The 17,124-nt window shown below is 36.1% G+C and overlaps 1 protein-coding gene across 1 annotated transcript in view; it reads left to right on the top strand.

Annotated features, from left to right (window-relative positions):
* Positions 1 to 17,124, top strand: part of SPAG17 (sperm associated antigen 17) — a 219,620-nt gene that overhangs the window by 134,916 nt on the left and 67,580 nt on the right. The window contains exons 21-25 of the mRNA XM_028829872.2: positions 4,900 to 5,139; positions 6,101 to 6,212; positions 7,506 to 7,658; positions 13,594 to 13,707; positions 16,281 to 16,456. Coding sequence (XP_028685705.2) covers positions 4,900 to 5,139; positions 6,101 to 6,212; positions 7,506 to 7,658; positions 13,594 to 13,707; positions 16,281 to 16,456 — 795 coding nt within the window. The remainder of the gene's footprint in view (positions 1 to 4,899; positions 5,140 to 6,100; positions 6,213 to 7,505; positions 7,659 to 13,593; positions 13,708 to 16,280; positions 16,457 to 17,124) is intronic.

A 17,124-nucleotide genomic window follows, 5' to 3' on the forward strand; every position in this document is an offset into this window, starting at 1 on the left:
ATTTTGTATTTTATATATTCTCTATGATCCTTTCTTTTCCTCCTTTCTTGCTTTCTTTGTATTAAGTTTATTTTCCTCTTTTCATTTTGCAATCACTTTGATAATATGGAACTTTGATTTTCACTCTAAATAAGTGAAATGTTATCCCCCCAACACAAAAAAAGAATTCTATTTTTCTTGTTACTAAAAATTGTACTCAATTATTTGTCAGTAAAATAGTTGTATAAATTTCTTTTCTCTCTCATTGCATAAGTACCTACATGGATGTCCTTGATATTGCCTCTTGGCCCTAAAATATTGACTCTCTGGCCGTTTATAGGAAAAGTTTAATATGTATGCAATTTTTCTTCCTACTAGTGATTGCTGTAGAAATTTAACTTGTTATATCATTTCAATTTAACTTAATTTCAGTATAATTTAATGAAATCTAAACTTAACAAAATATTTTTTTCTTTCAGAACAATTCCAGGAACTATTAAAATGATTTAAACTGATGCTTAAGTTTTATCTTGATTTTTTTTGTCTTCCTACAAATTAAACATTATCATTGTAATTGTTTCATTTATTTATTTATTTATTACTTTTTGTTTTAGGAACAGAGTCTGGCTCTGTCACCCAGGCTGGAGTGCAGTGGCATGATCATAGCTCACTGCAGCCTCAAATTCCTGGGCTCAAATGATCCTCTTGCCTCAGCCTGCCAAGTAGCTAGGGCTATAGCAGTGTGCCACCATGCCCAGCTAAGTTTTTAATTTTTTGTAGAGATGGAGTCTCACTATGTTGCCCAGGCTGGTCTCAAACTCCTGGGCTCAAGCAAACCTTCTCCAGGGCCTCTCAAAGTGCTGGAATTACAAGCGTGAGCCACCGTGCCTGACCTCATTGTAATTGTCTTACATGGTCAATGTTGTTTTAGCTTTATCTCCATGCTTACCATTTGTTTCCTTGGGCATTTCTTCTTTATGTTTCAGGAGTCTTTGCTCTAGAAGTTCTTCTACTGGGGGTTTGTTGCTATGAACTGTTTTACTCACAATACTTCTGACAGTAAATTTGTGGGTGTTTTTTCGCCACACCAACTGAATCTGCAACTTTCCAGACACCAATTGGGTGTTCTACAATGAAATTCCATTCTGATACTAACTACCCAAAGTTAGCACAGACCTTGTAGATTAACTCACTCCCACAAGACTGCTTCCTCTTCAGATGCCAATCGCAAGTAACAATTTTTGGGTACCCAGGGTACGCACACTTCTGTCTGACTTGGCTACTCATTTGGAGGTTTCCACAATCACCTCCTTGGGTTTGATAACTAGCTAGAAAGCTTATGTCTCATAAGACTCAGGAAAACACTGTACTTACTATTCTGGTTGATAATAAAAAGATATTATAAAGGATACAAATGAACAGCCAGATAAAGTGGTACATACAGCAAGATCCAGAAGAGTCGCAAGCACAAGAGCTTCTGTCCCCATGGAAGTGGAGTGTGTCATTCTCCCAGAGCTTGGATGCATTCACCATCTTAGTTCAGAAGCTCTCCAAACCCTGTCGTTTAGGGGTTTTTATGGAAGTTTCATCATGCAGGCGTGATAGATTATTAACTCAATCTCTGGCTCCTCCTCCCTCCTGAGGGGTTTGGGGATGAGGCTGAAAGTCCCAAACTTCTAATCAAGGTTTGGTCTTTCTGGACAGCCCACATCCTATCCTGAAGAACATGACAAGAGTTGCCTCATTAGAGCAAAAGATGCTCCTATCACTTATGAAATTCCAAGGGACTTAGGGGCTCTGTGCCAGGAGCCAGGAAAGATGACCAAATATCTGTTTCTTATTATACCCCAATATCACAGTTGCTATTAAACTCAGTTTTTACTTATCTGAAAAATGACTTTATTTTGCCCTTACTCATTAAACATAGTTTTCATTTATAAAATTCTTGGTTGGCTTTTTTATTTCCTCTTATCACTCTTGTATTAGTCTGTTCTCACATTTTTATAAAGAACTACCTAAGACTGGGTAATTTTTTAAGAAAAGAGATATAAGTGGCTCACGGTTCTGCAGGCTCCACAGGAAACATGCCTGGAGAGGCCTCAGGAAACTTACAATCCTGGCTGAAGGGGAAGGGAAAGCAGGCACATCCTGCATGAGTGGAGCAGGAGGAAGAGAATGAAGGGGGAGGTGCTACACACTTTTAAACAACCAGATCTCCTGAGAGCTCACTCACTATCACAAGAACAGCAAGGGGGAAATCTGCCCCCATGATCCAATCACCTCCCACCAGGCTCCTCCTCCAACACTGGGGATTATAATTCGACATGAGATTTGAGTAGGAACACAAATCCAAACCATATCAACTCTTAAGATATTTTTCCACATTTTCCTTGCTGACACATTGTGGGTGTTAACAAGTTGACTGTCCATCTAATTTGTCATTCTTTCATAGACAGGTTTTTTTTTTTTTTTTGAGACAGAGTCTTGCTCTGTTGCCCAGGTTGGAGTGCAGTGGCGCCATCTCGTCTCACTGCAAGCTCTGCCTCCCGGGTTCAAGCGATTCTCCTGCCTCAGCCTCCTGAGTAGCTGGGATTACAGGCGCCCATCACCACACCCAGCTAATTTTTGTATTGTTAGTAGAGATGGGGTTTCACCATGTTGGCCAGGCTGGTCTCAAACTCCTGATCTTGTGATCTGCCTGCCTTGGCCTCCCAAAGTGAACAGTTTATCTTTTCTCTCTAGCTGCTTTGAAAACATTCAGTGGTGTGCTGGTAAATGCTTAAGCAGTAGCACTCTAGGAAAACAAAAGTATACATATATGTACATAAGTTATAAATGTTTCTGATATAGAATATATATATAATACAAAATTTACATGTAATAATAAAGCATATAATATTATTTATGTAAATTCCATATAGCGACCCATAAATTCCAAATAGCATTTTGATTTCTGCAAATTGATTTTTGCTAAACTGTTGTATCCTTAGCCAAGCTATGGTTACAATTGATAAACACATTTAGTTCTAATATGAAAGCTGATATTTTTATTTATGTTAACAAGTAAGACAAAAGTGAAACAAAGAAAGGATATGTCACTCATTTGTCAATAACATTAGCAACTTTTTTGCTGAGTCAAGTAATCGTTTTTTAATAATGGAAGACTATTTCCTCACCTTTCTGTGCTAGTAACAATATAACAGCTAGTCTGCATTATTAACATGATCTCCATCACTTCCTTAAATCTAGATAATAAACAATCAATCAGTCCTGACTTGTAGCATTTGCTGGTGTTTGTAGTGTAAGTACCCCTACAATAGCTGATTTCAAGCTACTATATGACAAAACTGACGTTGGCAGTGCTATGCAGTAGCACACCATCATATAATGTTGTCATGATACCATTACAATTGACATAAATAAACTCCAGAGCATAGACAATAGTGAAATGTCACAAAATACTTACATTGTGGTAAGTTTTGCGTCTTTATTGCATTTGTTTTTAATATTTTCTTAATTGCAAATTTATATAATTTTTAGATGATGATCATTGTTAACAGTTGGCTCACAAATTTTCTAAAAATTTAACAATAAACTCTTTTAAGTTAATATGAGCTAAGTCCAATACACCAATGTTATTTCCTGCTTTTGATTTCTTGGTCTTCCTTAATGTTAGTATGAACGTCTTTCTTCAACTCTCTAAATGTCTCAGGCATTATCTGTTCAAATACTGCCTTTTCAAAAATTCAGTTCCATTTTCAAGAAGTCTTTCAAACTCACCTTGCCATTTTTGATAATCCTCTCTTTCTTACTTATGCTTTTAATACTTCTTTTTATTTATTTGAGCATGTTTTAAAACTTACCTTATATTCTCTATTTGGTAATTACAATATCTGAGGTTTTTGTAGATATGATTTCACAGTTTGTTTCTTACTCAAAGTGGTTTACTTCTGCGTGTTTTGTGATTTTCATTTGTGAGCTTATATCAAATCATAATGTTAACGGTGGACGAGTCCAGGTTCTTGGCATCTTGAACAAAGAGCTGAACAAAATGCACAAACAAAGGAAGGAAGGAATGAAGGGATTTGTTGAAAATGAAAGTACACACCACAGTGTGGGAATGGTTCCAGGCATAGGAGCTCAAAGACCCCGTTACAGAATTATTGAGAATTTAAATACCCACTAGAGGATTCCATTGGTTACTTGGGGTACGCTCTATGTAAATGGAGAGAACGAAGTAAAGTTACAAAGTCATTTACTTGACCTACACCCTAGCAGAGGACATTTCCTGTCATTGCTGAAGTGTGAATCAGCCTTTTGTTCCCTGCCTCTAGACCCTATTTTCCTGCTTCAATAACTGTTTTAAAGTAAAATGTTAAGGTAATCTATATTTTGGCCACAAGTCTATGTGAGGACAGGCTTGTGGTTAGGAGTGCTTATGGGAGACTTACCCCCCATCATTTTACCTATTTTATCCATCATTTTTGAATTATTTTGTCCCAATTATGTTTCTCTGAACATCTAGTCTTCCACATTGCTAATAAACTATCTTTAGGACCTAAATTAAAGATCAGACTCATGTGAAGGATAGGAGACTGGGAGACCAGTTAAGAGGCTGCTACAATGGTCCAGGCTAAAGATAATGAAGACCTGAACCTAGGAAATTGCAAAATAAACCATGAGAGAAGAAGCTGAAGTGAGGAGACATCTCTAAGGGAGAATTGGCGGGATTTAGTAGACAGAAGTTGAGTGAGAAAGAGAATCAAGGATGACGTCAAGGTTTCTAGTTCAGTATTTTGATTTGTCAGAGATACACTAACAAAAATCATGTTAAATATTCTCCAAAATGAACCTGAATGGGACCTATGTTTAAGCATTTCAAAATCTTGTTAAATTTAAATTTCTTAAATGTGTTTACAGGCATGGAAAGAAGAGCAAGATCGATTAGCAGAAGAGGAGCGCTTAAGGGAAGAAAAGAAAGCAGAGAAGAAGAGCAAAGAAGCTGGTAAAAAGAAAGGCAAGGATAATGTAGAGAAAGAAGATAGTAGGTCTTTGAAGAGAAAACCAGCTCACAAGGAGAAATCTAAAGAAGAACCAATCAAGGTCCAAGAAGTAATAGAAGAGTCCCCCCACCAACCAGAACCTGAGATAACTTACTCAGTACGCTCCAATTCTGTAAAACTTAGTCTCTTTGGGCTATTCCTATTTGTTTTGGGAAAATACAGCTATTGTAAGATTCTTTTGTTTTTACTGCCACCACAGTAGGCCTAGGGTTTCTTCTGGTATCAGTGAGCTCAAACCTGTATTCCACCCCTGATGTCTAGAACCTTGTTTCTAGTCAATCATCAAGATGAAAACAGCCTCAGGTCACTTTTCATTTGAGTGCCACGAACCTAGCTAAGGTCAGTAAAGGTAGAAATTTGACACAGAAGTACTCTTATAGATATATGTAAATAAGTGAACACAAAAGTTGGCTTTTTCTGTCTCAGACGATGACACTTGCTGACTACATTTTGTTGTCTCTTTGTGGGCAATCATGTTTCTGGCTTGTATGCTTTTGTGAAAGCTTCCCTTTGCCAATTCTCTCTCAGCTAGCTGTTATGAGGAAAACCTAATGGGAAAAAAAAAAAATGGAAAGAAATCTAACAGCCCCTGTGCTTTGTAGCTACTCCTCTAAACCAGTTGTTCTCAAGTTTTAGCATGCATTAAATCCCCTGGACCTCTGTTAGCAACACTCAGTAAAAAATATCTTCTACATATGACCTCCTTAAGTGGAGTGTCCACTCTCCCCAGCATCAGTTCACTTTAAACAGAAAATTAACAACCAGTGAATGAGAACTTGATTTCTTCTTGAACTGCCTTGACAATAGTATGATAATTCAATTTTCACTAGGTTATGAGAATGTACCGATGAACAGAGTTTAACATAATATCTTTAATTCTGCCTGTTATAACACCATAGATGTTTCTAAAAATAATATGAACACTGGCCTCTGAGTCTGCAAAGTGACAGACATACTTAGCGAAATTAAGCTTCTGGCAACTTTAGTTGGCTAACACTGATAAGTTGATTTTTGTCTATTGAAGCTTCACATTCAAAGCATGATATTTTCTCTTCTAGTTTCACGGATACAATATGGGAAATATACCTACTCAAATCTCGGGGTCAAATTACTACCTGTATCCTTCTGATGGTGGGCAGATTGAAGTGGAAAAGACAATGTTTGAAAAAGGTACATTTTGAAAGCAACCGGTTAATGACTGGAAAGATAATAATGCATTTCAGATAACCAGGGGCCCTCTACTCCTGAGTTTCATAGGCGAGAGTGTTATTCTGTCCCCTACAATACATTTAGGTGCCACAGTCAGCATTTTCAGACTTCACACTTTCTTCTATTGTAATTGACTCTACAAGGCATAGGTCAGTCAAGAGTTTAACTGATACATGCTAATATGACCATTCTAGTTGTTAAAATATTAAAATACTTCCATACAATTGGTAAAAAGTAATAGTAACTGCAATAAGCAATTAAGTAATAATTTTCATTACAGCACACCTTGTTATCCCAGAAACCAAACACATTCTGTGAGTTTATTGCATTTTTCTGGTGTGGCTTTTGAGCACAGAGCTTGGAACCTACTCCCAACATCCACCTATTGTAGCTCTTACTAAGATTTGCATAAGCGTACAATGCATATAAGTTTCAGGTGATTGATAGTGAATTCAGTATTTTCTCCTAGTTCTGTCAGTTTTGAGGGTTGATAGCTCAATCCAAATTGAGAGGAGATAGCCAATTTTTTTTTTTAAACAAAAAAAAATGGGTCTGAACACTAAAAAAGAGAAAGCATTGTTGGAAAAATTTTTATTAACTACCACAATAATAATAATAGCTACCAAAACTAACACATAATTTTTAGAAGTCGCAAAACCATTTCACATTAATTATATCATTTGATGAATCATAATATTGATTATAGGCATACATTGCCTCAGCCAGTTCATTTTCTCTTCTGAAATTGGGTTTGAAATGTGACTAAAAGGCCTGCAAATACCTCCTTGGTCTCCCTGCCATTTATGCCTGGAATTCCACCATTACTTTATTTCCTTAGGCTTTGTCTTATAGAGGTGTTGACATCTCTAGGCATTTCCCCTCCCTGGTTTATATTCTATGCTGCCTTTTTATTTTTGTTTCAGGGATACATATTCAGGTTGATTCTATAGGTAAATTACATATTGCAGAGGTTTGGTCTGCATATTATTTCATCACCTAGGTAATAAACAGAGTACTTGGCAGGTAGTTTTTGGTCCTCACCCTCCCCTCACCCTCAAATAGCCCTGGTGTCTATTGTTCTCTTCTTTGTGTTCATGTGTTCTCAATGTTTAGCTGCCATTCCTAAGTGAGAACATGTAGTGTTTAGTTTTCTGTTCCTGTGTTGGTTTCTGTGGAGCATTGTGTAACCATCTTGTTGAGGAGCTTAATGTGGCATCCTAATCGCCCATCTTCTATTCTATGGTTCCTCCTCAGGCCCAACTTTTATCAAAGTGAGAGTGATAAAGGACAAGCACAATTTTATAATTCATTTAAATGACCCTAAGGAAATTGTGAAAAAGGAAGAGAAAGGGGACTATTATTTAGAAGAGGAAGAAGAAGAAGATGAGGAACAAAATCTTGAAACAGGTAAGCAGCTGCATCTTTGTGCCAGTGGAGGTTAATGCTTAAGCAATGCGCTGAACGCATCTACCTGACACATAATACATATGGACCTCTTGCCCTTAGCACATGGAATTTTTCCACATGGTAACTGAGGTATTTTGACATTCTGTATTATAATATGTTATTATACACATAGTACATCGTAGTGGGCTGCTTATTTGGCTTTTGTTCCTCTGGGCACCGAGCTTTTGATTCCAGTTGTTTGATACAGAGTCTACCCAGACTGGTCATCTTTATGGAGCAATCATTGAGTTTGTCATGTCTATTCTGCCCTTAATTTTGGTTTATGCACTTGTACCAACTGAATTCTCGAAGATGCAGGTCCTTTCGCAGTGATTCCATAGTTTCAGCTTCTTTCCAATAGGCACTGCAATGATGAGGTTTCTTCCTATGCTCTATCACTTAATGCTCTGTAACACCAAATATATTAGGTTGTAAAGACAAGGAAAAACCATACATTTGACCATGAGAGTCATTACCTGCTTGGAAATGAGAGCTGCAAATGGATGTCCATTGATAAAACACCATGAAACTTCATAACACCATTGTACCAGGAAACATCATTAAGATAAATTAATTGCTTCTTTCTTGTCCAGTATGGTGTTGATTATACCTGCAAAAGAAAATGAGTTACTAAATGTATTCAACTCAAATTAGTGATATAAGGGCAGGGCGCAGTGGCTCATGCCTGTAATGAGGCTGAGGCGGGCTTATCCCTTGAGCTCAGGAGTTCGAGACCAGCCTGACCAACATGACAAAACCCTGTCTCTACAAAAAATACAAAAATTAGTCAGGCGTGGTGGTGAGCCACTCAGGAGGCTGAGGCATGAAAATCACTTGAACCCTGGAGGCAGAGGTTGCAGAGCTAAGATCACACCACTGCACTCCAGCCTGGATAATGGAGAGAGATGCTGAAAAAAAAAGAAAGGAAGAAGGAAGGAAGAAAGGAAGGAAGGAAGGAAGGAAGGAAGGAAGGAAGGAAGGAAGGAAGGAAGGAAGGAAGGAAGGAAAAGAAAATTAGTGATATGACCAATAACTAAATTTCACATATGAGTTTAGTGACATTTTCTAAACCCAAGGTAAGAACACAATGTTTTTTTTCCTCTGAGCCCTTTGCTAGAGAAAGAACACGATGTTTGATAGGTGTGAATGTTCCCAAAAACTTAGCACAGAAAATTTTAAATGACTTCTTTGTTTTACCTGATACAAAGATATATGGATTATTAAAAATCGAGAAATATGGAAATACTTAAAGAAGATAACCATTGCCTATAATTCTGCCACCGCAGTGATGACCTCTGCTAATAATGTATTTCTTTCTTACTTTATCCTCATGAGCATTTTCATATTCATTAAATATTATTTGAAAGCAATATTTTTTTGATGATTTAATTTTTTATCGGTATATAATTATAGTTTACTTATTTCCATGTTTTGCATACTTAGGTGATTTCCACCAAAATAAATCAATATATTTAGTTATATTTATAAAATTCTATGTAAACATACATAGTTTCATGTATGTTTACATAGAATTATATGAATAGGACATCTTGGCTGGATACATAAATATATATACATACATGAATAAGTGTACAATATAAACATACATGAAGATATGTATGTTTATTTACATGAAGATATGTATATAAATTTACCAATATAAACATATTGGTAAACAATTTACGAATCCTCCCGCCTCAGCCTTCCAAAATGCCAGAATCACAGGTGTGAACCACCATGCCTAGCCTGCTTTGTTTTGAAATAATTTTTTCACTTGAGTTGCTAAGAAACTCATTTGAATCTCAAAAGTGACCATTCTTTCCTTCAAGTCATCTACTGATTATGAATGGTTTGTTGAGAAAGTATATTTTTAAATTCTAGAAAGTGCTTTTTAAAATATCCTTATGTACTTTAAAAAATTCAAGCATTTAGCTAACTCTTCTATAAATTGGTAAACAATTTACCAATATGTTTATATTGTATAGTTGTTCATGTATGTATATATATTCATGTATGTATATATTATTTTTATATAAACATTTATATATTCATATGTATAATAATTTAATTATTTTATTTTTTAAATTATTGGCTAATGTCCCATTTTTAGCCCTAATATTAAACCTTCCATTTTCATTTCAGCTTTAATTATCCCTGGAGTCTGCACACTTTGACCTAAATTTGCCCCACAATCTGTTTTTGTTTGGTCCATGAACTAAGAATTGTTTTTGCATTTGTAAAGAATAGTTCATAAAACAAAAGCAAAGAAGAAAATGTCGTAAACACCATATACCTGGCCTATAAAACCTAAAACATTTACTATCAGGCCCTTTTCAGAAAAGGTTTGCTAATCCCTGATCTAGATGGATCTACAACAGATCAACAGACAGGGAGACAGATGAGGATGCAGAGAGGAATGGTCACTGCCCACCACTGCTTGCTTTCTTCTTTTCCATTTCTGTCCTGGTTTATTTATTTTTGTTTAGTTTTATCAAGTTTTCTCTTCACATGAGGCACACGATAGTATGCCCTCTCAATGTTTATGCGTCTCTGGATATCTGGAAGGACGTCTTGGCTGGATACAGGATCCTTGGGTTGTCATCCTTTTCTTTTTATGATTCATAGTTGCTATTGCATCATCTTGTAATTTTCACATTAGAAGTTGATGAGCCCTTGTAATCTAAGACTCAAGCTCCAGCTTTAGGTCAGGAAATTTTAATTTGGTTGTTAATTTAATTTTTGTTCTTCTTCATTTGTTCCTTTTTTCCTTCTGTAAAAGCCACACTTTGCATATGTTTATCCTCCAAATCTTTTATGTCTTTTGTATGGCCCATGAACTAAGAATTGTTTTTGCATTTGTAAAGAGTAGTTGAAGAAACAAAAGCAAAGAAGAAAATGTCATAAACACCATATACCTGGCCTATAAAATCTAAAACAATCACTATCGGGCCCTTTTCAGAAAAAGGCCCTTTTCATGTTGTTTTTCATATAAACATATTATCTATTTAAATGTTTGCTCTGAGTTTCGTTTTGTTTGTTTTATAGACAGGGTCTCACTTTGTTGCTGAGGCTAGAGTGCAGTGGCCCAATCATAGCTCACTGCAGCCTCAAACTCCTGGACTCTAGGGATCCTCCCACCTCTGCCTCCCAAGTAGCTGGGACTAAAGGCACGTCATGACTGGCTAACTTTTGTATTTTTTGTAGAGATGGGTTTCACCATGTTACTCAGGCCTGTCTCAAACTCCTGGGTTCAAGCAATCCTCCCGCCTCAGCCTTCCAAAATGCCAGAATCACAGGTGTGAGCCACCGTGCCTAGCCTGCTTTGTTTTGAAATAATTTTTTCACTTGAGTTTCGAAGAAACTCATTTGAATCTCAAAAGTAACCATTCTCCCTTCAAGTCATCTACTGATTATGAATGGTTTGGTTAGGAAAGTATATTTTTAAATTCTAGAAAGTGCTTTTCAAAATATCCTTATGTACTTTAAAAAATTCAAGCATTTAGCTAACTTTTCTATAATTTATATTTCGCTGAGCATGTGTTCTGTTTGTTTAGTGGTTTCTTTCTTCTGACTAATACTCTTGTCTCTGTCCACTCCACTCCATTAAATGGCTTATTGCCCGTTCTTCTTCTCAAGGTTCTACCAATACACTCTCTTATTGATAGTGCATGAAGATGCCAATTTTCGTGAACTGAACCCTACTGGATATTAAGCATTATCTTTTTACTTTACCAGACTTTATTTTTTATAGCAGTTTTAGGTTCATGACAAAATTGAACAGAAGTTACAGAGATTTCTCAGCATCCTCTTCCCGTACACATGCACAGCCTCCGCCACTATCAACATTCCTCACCCAGAGTGGTACATTTGTTACAGTCGATGAACCTACCTTAACATAACATTATCACCCAGAGTCTATAGTTTACATTACCCTTGGTGTTGTGCATTCTAAGGGTTTGAACAAATGTATAATGGCCATGTGTCTACCATTATAGTATCATACAGAGAAGTTTCACTGCCCTAAAAATCTGTGCTCTGTCTATTCATCTCTCCCTCCTTCCTAACCCCTGATAATCACTGATCTTTTTACTGTGTCCATAGTTCTGCTTTCTCCATAATATCATGTAGTTGGAATTATACACTATGTAGCCTTTTCAGATTGAATTTTTTCATTTAGTAATATGCATTTAAGTTTCCTGCATGTCTTTTCATGGCTTGATAGTTTATTTCTTTTGAAAATTAATAATATTACATTGTCTAGATGTACCACAATTTTATTTTCCCACTCACCTACTGAAGGACATCTTGGTTGCCTCCAGCTTTTGGCAATTGTGAATAAAGGTGCTACAAACATTCGTGTACAGGTTTGTGTGTGGACATAAGTTTTCAACTCCCTTGGGTAAACACCAAGTAGTGTGACTTTTGGATTATAGGGTAAGAGTATGTTCATGTTGGAAGAATCCACCAAACTGTCTTCCAAATTGGCTGTACCATTATGCATTCCTACCAGCAATGAATGAAAGTTCTTGTTGCTGTATATCCTCACCATTATTTGTTGTTTTGGATTTTCTCCGTTCTATAAGGTGTCTAGTGGTATCTTGTTGTTTTAATCTGCATTTTCCAGATAACAAATAATATTGAGCATCTTTTCATATGCTTATTTGCCATTTGTATATCTTCTTTGGTGAAGTGTCAAAGTTTCTTTCCCGTTTTTTAATCAGGTTTTTATTTTCTGTTATTGAGCTTTAAGAATTCTTCATACATTTTGAGTAATAATCCTTTAACAGATATGTCTTTTGCAGATATTTTCTCCAACTCTGTGGCTTCTCTTTTCATTCTCTTAAAGCATTACCTTTTGTTCCATGGTTCATTTGAATTTCCCAGTCTAAAAATTATCTTTGCATGAGTTACATTATTTTAAATCAATATTGCCCCATCTTTATTATCTGATAATGGAGGAAATGGTGAACTGAAAATAAAACAACAGGTCAGAAAATTCACAAATTCTTTACATACACCTTCAGATGTGTGTTTCCTATTCATGATAGAAAAGAAATGGAATCAACCTAGATGCTCATTAGTGGTGGACTGGATAAAGAAAATGTGGTACATACATACTATGGAGTATTATGTAGCCACGAAAAACTAAAACATATCCTTTGCAGCACATGGATGCAGTGGAGACCATTATCCTAAGCAATTTAACGCAAGAACAGAAAACCAAATGCTGCATTTTCTCACTAATAAGTGGAATCTAAACACTGAGTACACATGGGCATAAAGATGGGAATGATAGACAGTGGGGCCTATTTAAGAGGGGAGGTTGGGAGGAGGGTAAGGATTGAAAAACTACCTATCAGGCACTATGCTCACTAACTGGGTGATGAAATTGTTTGTACACCAAACCCCAGTGACATGCAATTTACCCATGTAACAAACCTGCACATGTACCCCCTAAACCTAAAAACTGAGAAAAGAAAAAATATGTGCCGGAACAATTTTGTTTTAAAATTATGTTTGACTGAAACAATTTTTAAATGTTTTAAAATGTAAACAAGTTTAAATGTGGGAATTTAAGAAAATGTTTTAAAATGTGGGGAAACTGTAACTGAACTGATGGTTTTAATTTTAAAAGCCATGTGGACGATCTGCCAGATGAATAATCTGCTTATGGCTATGCCATCAACCCATTGATTTCCTCACTTCGTTGTAACCTAAAGTCCTTAAAACAAGAGTTTCATGTTCTTATCTTTGTAATTCCACCCTACCTCTAACAACCCTGAGTGCATGGTCAAGCTAAACCAATTGTTTTTAAGTTGATTGTGGTAGACCACAATCTTCGTTATATTTATTTTGAATTAAATGAAAACATTTTTGATTTCATTTTGTCTTTTAGAAGTATCAGACGCAAAGAATAAAGCTTTCAGCAAGTTTGGATCTTTTTCTGCCACCTTAGAAAATGGAATCTGCCTCTCAATAAGTTACTATGGATCAAATGGAATGGCACCAGGTGAAATGAACACAACAGAAAGGATAAGTGCGCCCCACTGCCAAGGGCCCCTGCAACTGCCCATTCTCAGTCTGCTCACTTGTCAATAACATGTTATGATTTAATGTTCCTCATAGTTTTTCCTGCATAATAGGAATAGAAGAGGGGTGTGTGTGTGTGTGTGTGTGTGTGTGTGTGTGTGTGTGTCTATATATGTGTGCATACATATGTGTGTATACAAGTATATATATATAAAATCTTTCATACATAGATGCATACAAAATAAAAATGCTTTGAAATGCTTTGACATTTTATATAATCCTTTATATAATCACTTATACATATAAGATTACATGTGTGTGATATATATACATGTATGTATACATGTATATGCACACACATATATACCAGTTATCCTTGTCAACTACTCCATAAAAATGAGCCTTTTAGTTGGGTGTAAAAGAAAGCATAAATTGGCAAGGAATCCTCTTGGTTTTCTTTGTGAATCCTGTAATTATAAAACTGTTCAGTGTGCTTCAGGTCATTAGCCTTAAAGGAGCTACTAAGTGTACAGAAAGCTTTCTGTACCTCTTTCTTTCTTTCTTTCTTTCTTTCTTTCTTTCTTTCTTTCTTTCTTTCTTTCTTTCTTTCTTTCTTTCAGACAGGATCTTGCTCTGTCACTTGGCTGGAGTGCAGTGGCACAATCATGCCTCACAGCAGCCTCAAACTCCTGAGCTCAAGCACTCCTCCCACCTCAGACTCCTGAGTAATTGGGACTATAGCGCACACCACCACACCTGGCTAATTATTTTTGGTATAGATGAAGTCTTACTATGTTTCCCAAGCTGGTCTTAAACTCCTGTGCTCAAGTGATGCTCCCACCTTGGCCTCCCAAAGTGCTGGGATTACAAACGTGAACCACTGCACCCAGCCTTCTACCCCATTTTCAGTAAACAAATTATCCAACTGGAACTATTTCTTTACAAACCACAAAATAGGATGTCACTTTACCAAGAACCAATTAGGAAATTTGTGGCTTCCCATGCATTTTAGAGGGATCTAACCACAACATATTTTTTTAAAGTATTATAAAATCAAAGGTAAACTCAATGCTGCCTGAACTTAAAGCTATATGTTAGTGTCAATCATGGTGATCCAATTACCTGTCTTTCTATATAGTTTCTTTTTTGCAGTGATAAATTTTTCATGGATAATTATAATTTTATTTCTTACCTTGTGCCAGATATCCTAGTACTCTACTGAGTTTGAGAGTCCATTAGATTTCTTAGTATTTTGGCTTTATTGGAGATTTTGTGTTTTAATTTTGTCTTTGTCTTTGATTTGTTGTTAAATCAGCAACTGGAGAAGTCATTTGATGCCTAACAAATTTTGTATTAAAATCCATTATCACTACACAGTCACTAAAAATTCTTACCTCTTCTTAATATAGGTTATCATTATTTTAGATTAAGATATTTATACCTACTATCAATTCTGTTGCTCCTATTCCTGAGTGATTTTCTTAATCCTGATTTAGTCCTTAAATTAATATGTAATAAATTTTAAACAGATGTTCCTAATTTCAAGATACAAATATGGCATTTGAAAATGTTTATTGTGTAGATAAGTAATATTTTACATCCTATATGTTTTTTTAAAAAGTTGAAAGTATGTCAGGAGATCAAGACCATCCTAGCTAACACGGTGAAACCCCATCTCTACTAAAAAATACAAAAAAACTAGCCGGGCGAGGTGGCAGGCACCTGTAGTCCCAGCTACTCGGGAGGCTGAGGCAGGAGAATGGCGTAAACCCGGGAGGCGGAGCTTGCAGTGAGCCAAGATCGCGCCACTGCACTCCAGCCTGGGCAACAGAGCGAGACTCCGTCTCCAAAAAAAAAAAAAAAAAAGTTGAAGGTATAAGTCTTTGAAAAAAAACACATACATACATATATATATGTATATATACACACACACATTTTCTAAGGGTTCATATATAACTCATATTTAAGAACTTTATCTGCTAATGGCTAAACAGATTTCCATTCCAATTATCCCCCTTTAATTGGGTATACACAGCTAAACATAATTTAGTAACCTTTTGGACAAATAAAAAGTAGACAATACAGCTATGAAATAGGCAAAAATATAAAAAAACCCAATCAAATCTTTGGACACTACTTCCTCTTGCTAAGAGGAATAGATCATTCTTGCTTCTTACTGCCTTTCAGGGCGCCTACTGAATACACCTAAAATTAAGAATCTTAATCAGGCCCCAACTTGAGTTTTACATGATTGTTTACCCAAACCCTGAATGACAACCGACCTGATCCATTTTCCCATAGAGAAGTATACCTTCCTACCCTATTATTTCTATGACTTTCAGTTCCTTGAATAAACTGTGCTGTCTCTTACATCTGCCCATTTTCTTATGCTGTGCCACTACTCAGAATACTTTCTGTTGTCATGTGCACCACCACTTAGCAAGGTAAAAATTGTTGTCAACTTGTATGAATTTTTGAGTTGTAAATATTATTTCACAAGGATATCAAATTTGAATGTTGAATCAACTTCATTTTTACTTTTTCTGTTTTTAGAAGATAAGGATCCTAATTTAGAAACAATATTGAATATCCCTTCAGCACTCACTCCAACAGTGGTTCCTGTTATAGTGACCGTTCCTCAAAGCAAAACTAAAGGGAAAATAAAAGGCAAAGAAAAACCCAAAGAATCTCTTAAAGAAGAAGAGCACCCAAAAGAAGAAGAGAAAAAGGTAAACGAACCTTGCTGTAGATTCCCAAACTCTGTTTCTGCTTCAGTGTTAACTTTTTTAAAACCATGAATTACGTCAGTAGTGTTATTACAGTGCATACATTTTATTGTGCAGATACATTAACGTCCCTTGTAGTCTCAACTTTGAATAGACAAGAAGGATTTGTACACAAAAGTTGGGTTACCACTCCAGGAGACATATTGTCATACATAAGTTGTCTCAGGTCATTCATTCTAAGTTTGGAAAAACTTAGTTCAACCTTTTTTCCACTCTATTTCTTGGATTTTCTTTGCTTTTGATTGGTCAATTTGCTGCCATCCCATATTTTTAATACTTTGTTTAGCTCCAGTGAGATGAATAACAATTGGAAGAAAAATATATTCAACCAAACAATGGAAACAGTTTCATTTGGTCAAGTTGGTCTTAGATATTGATGTGCTAAGAATCTAACAAGACTAACAGCCCACCTCTGATTAAAGAGAAGTCCACCCATTACCCCTAGCCCTTCATCATAGTACACACACGCACACACACACACACACACACACACACACACACACTTTGACTCTAAACGTTTTCCTAACAGAACAAAGATCAAAAGATGGTTCTGCTTTTACACTGTTGGTGGAAGTGTAAATTAGTTCAACCATTGTGGAAGACAGTGTTGC

Source organism: Macaca mulatta, chromosome 1 (genome assembly GCF_049350105.2).
Source record: "Macaca mulatta isolate MMU2019108-1 chromosome 1, T2T-MMU8v2.0, whole genome shotgun sequence".
NCBI classification, from domain to species: Eukaryota; Metazoa; Chordata; class Mammalia; order Primates; family Cercopithecidae; genus Macaca; species Macaca mulatta.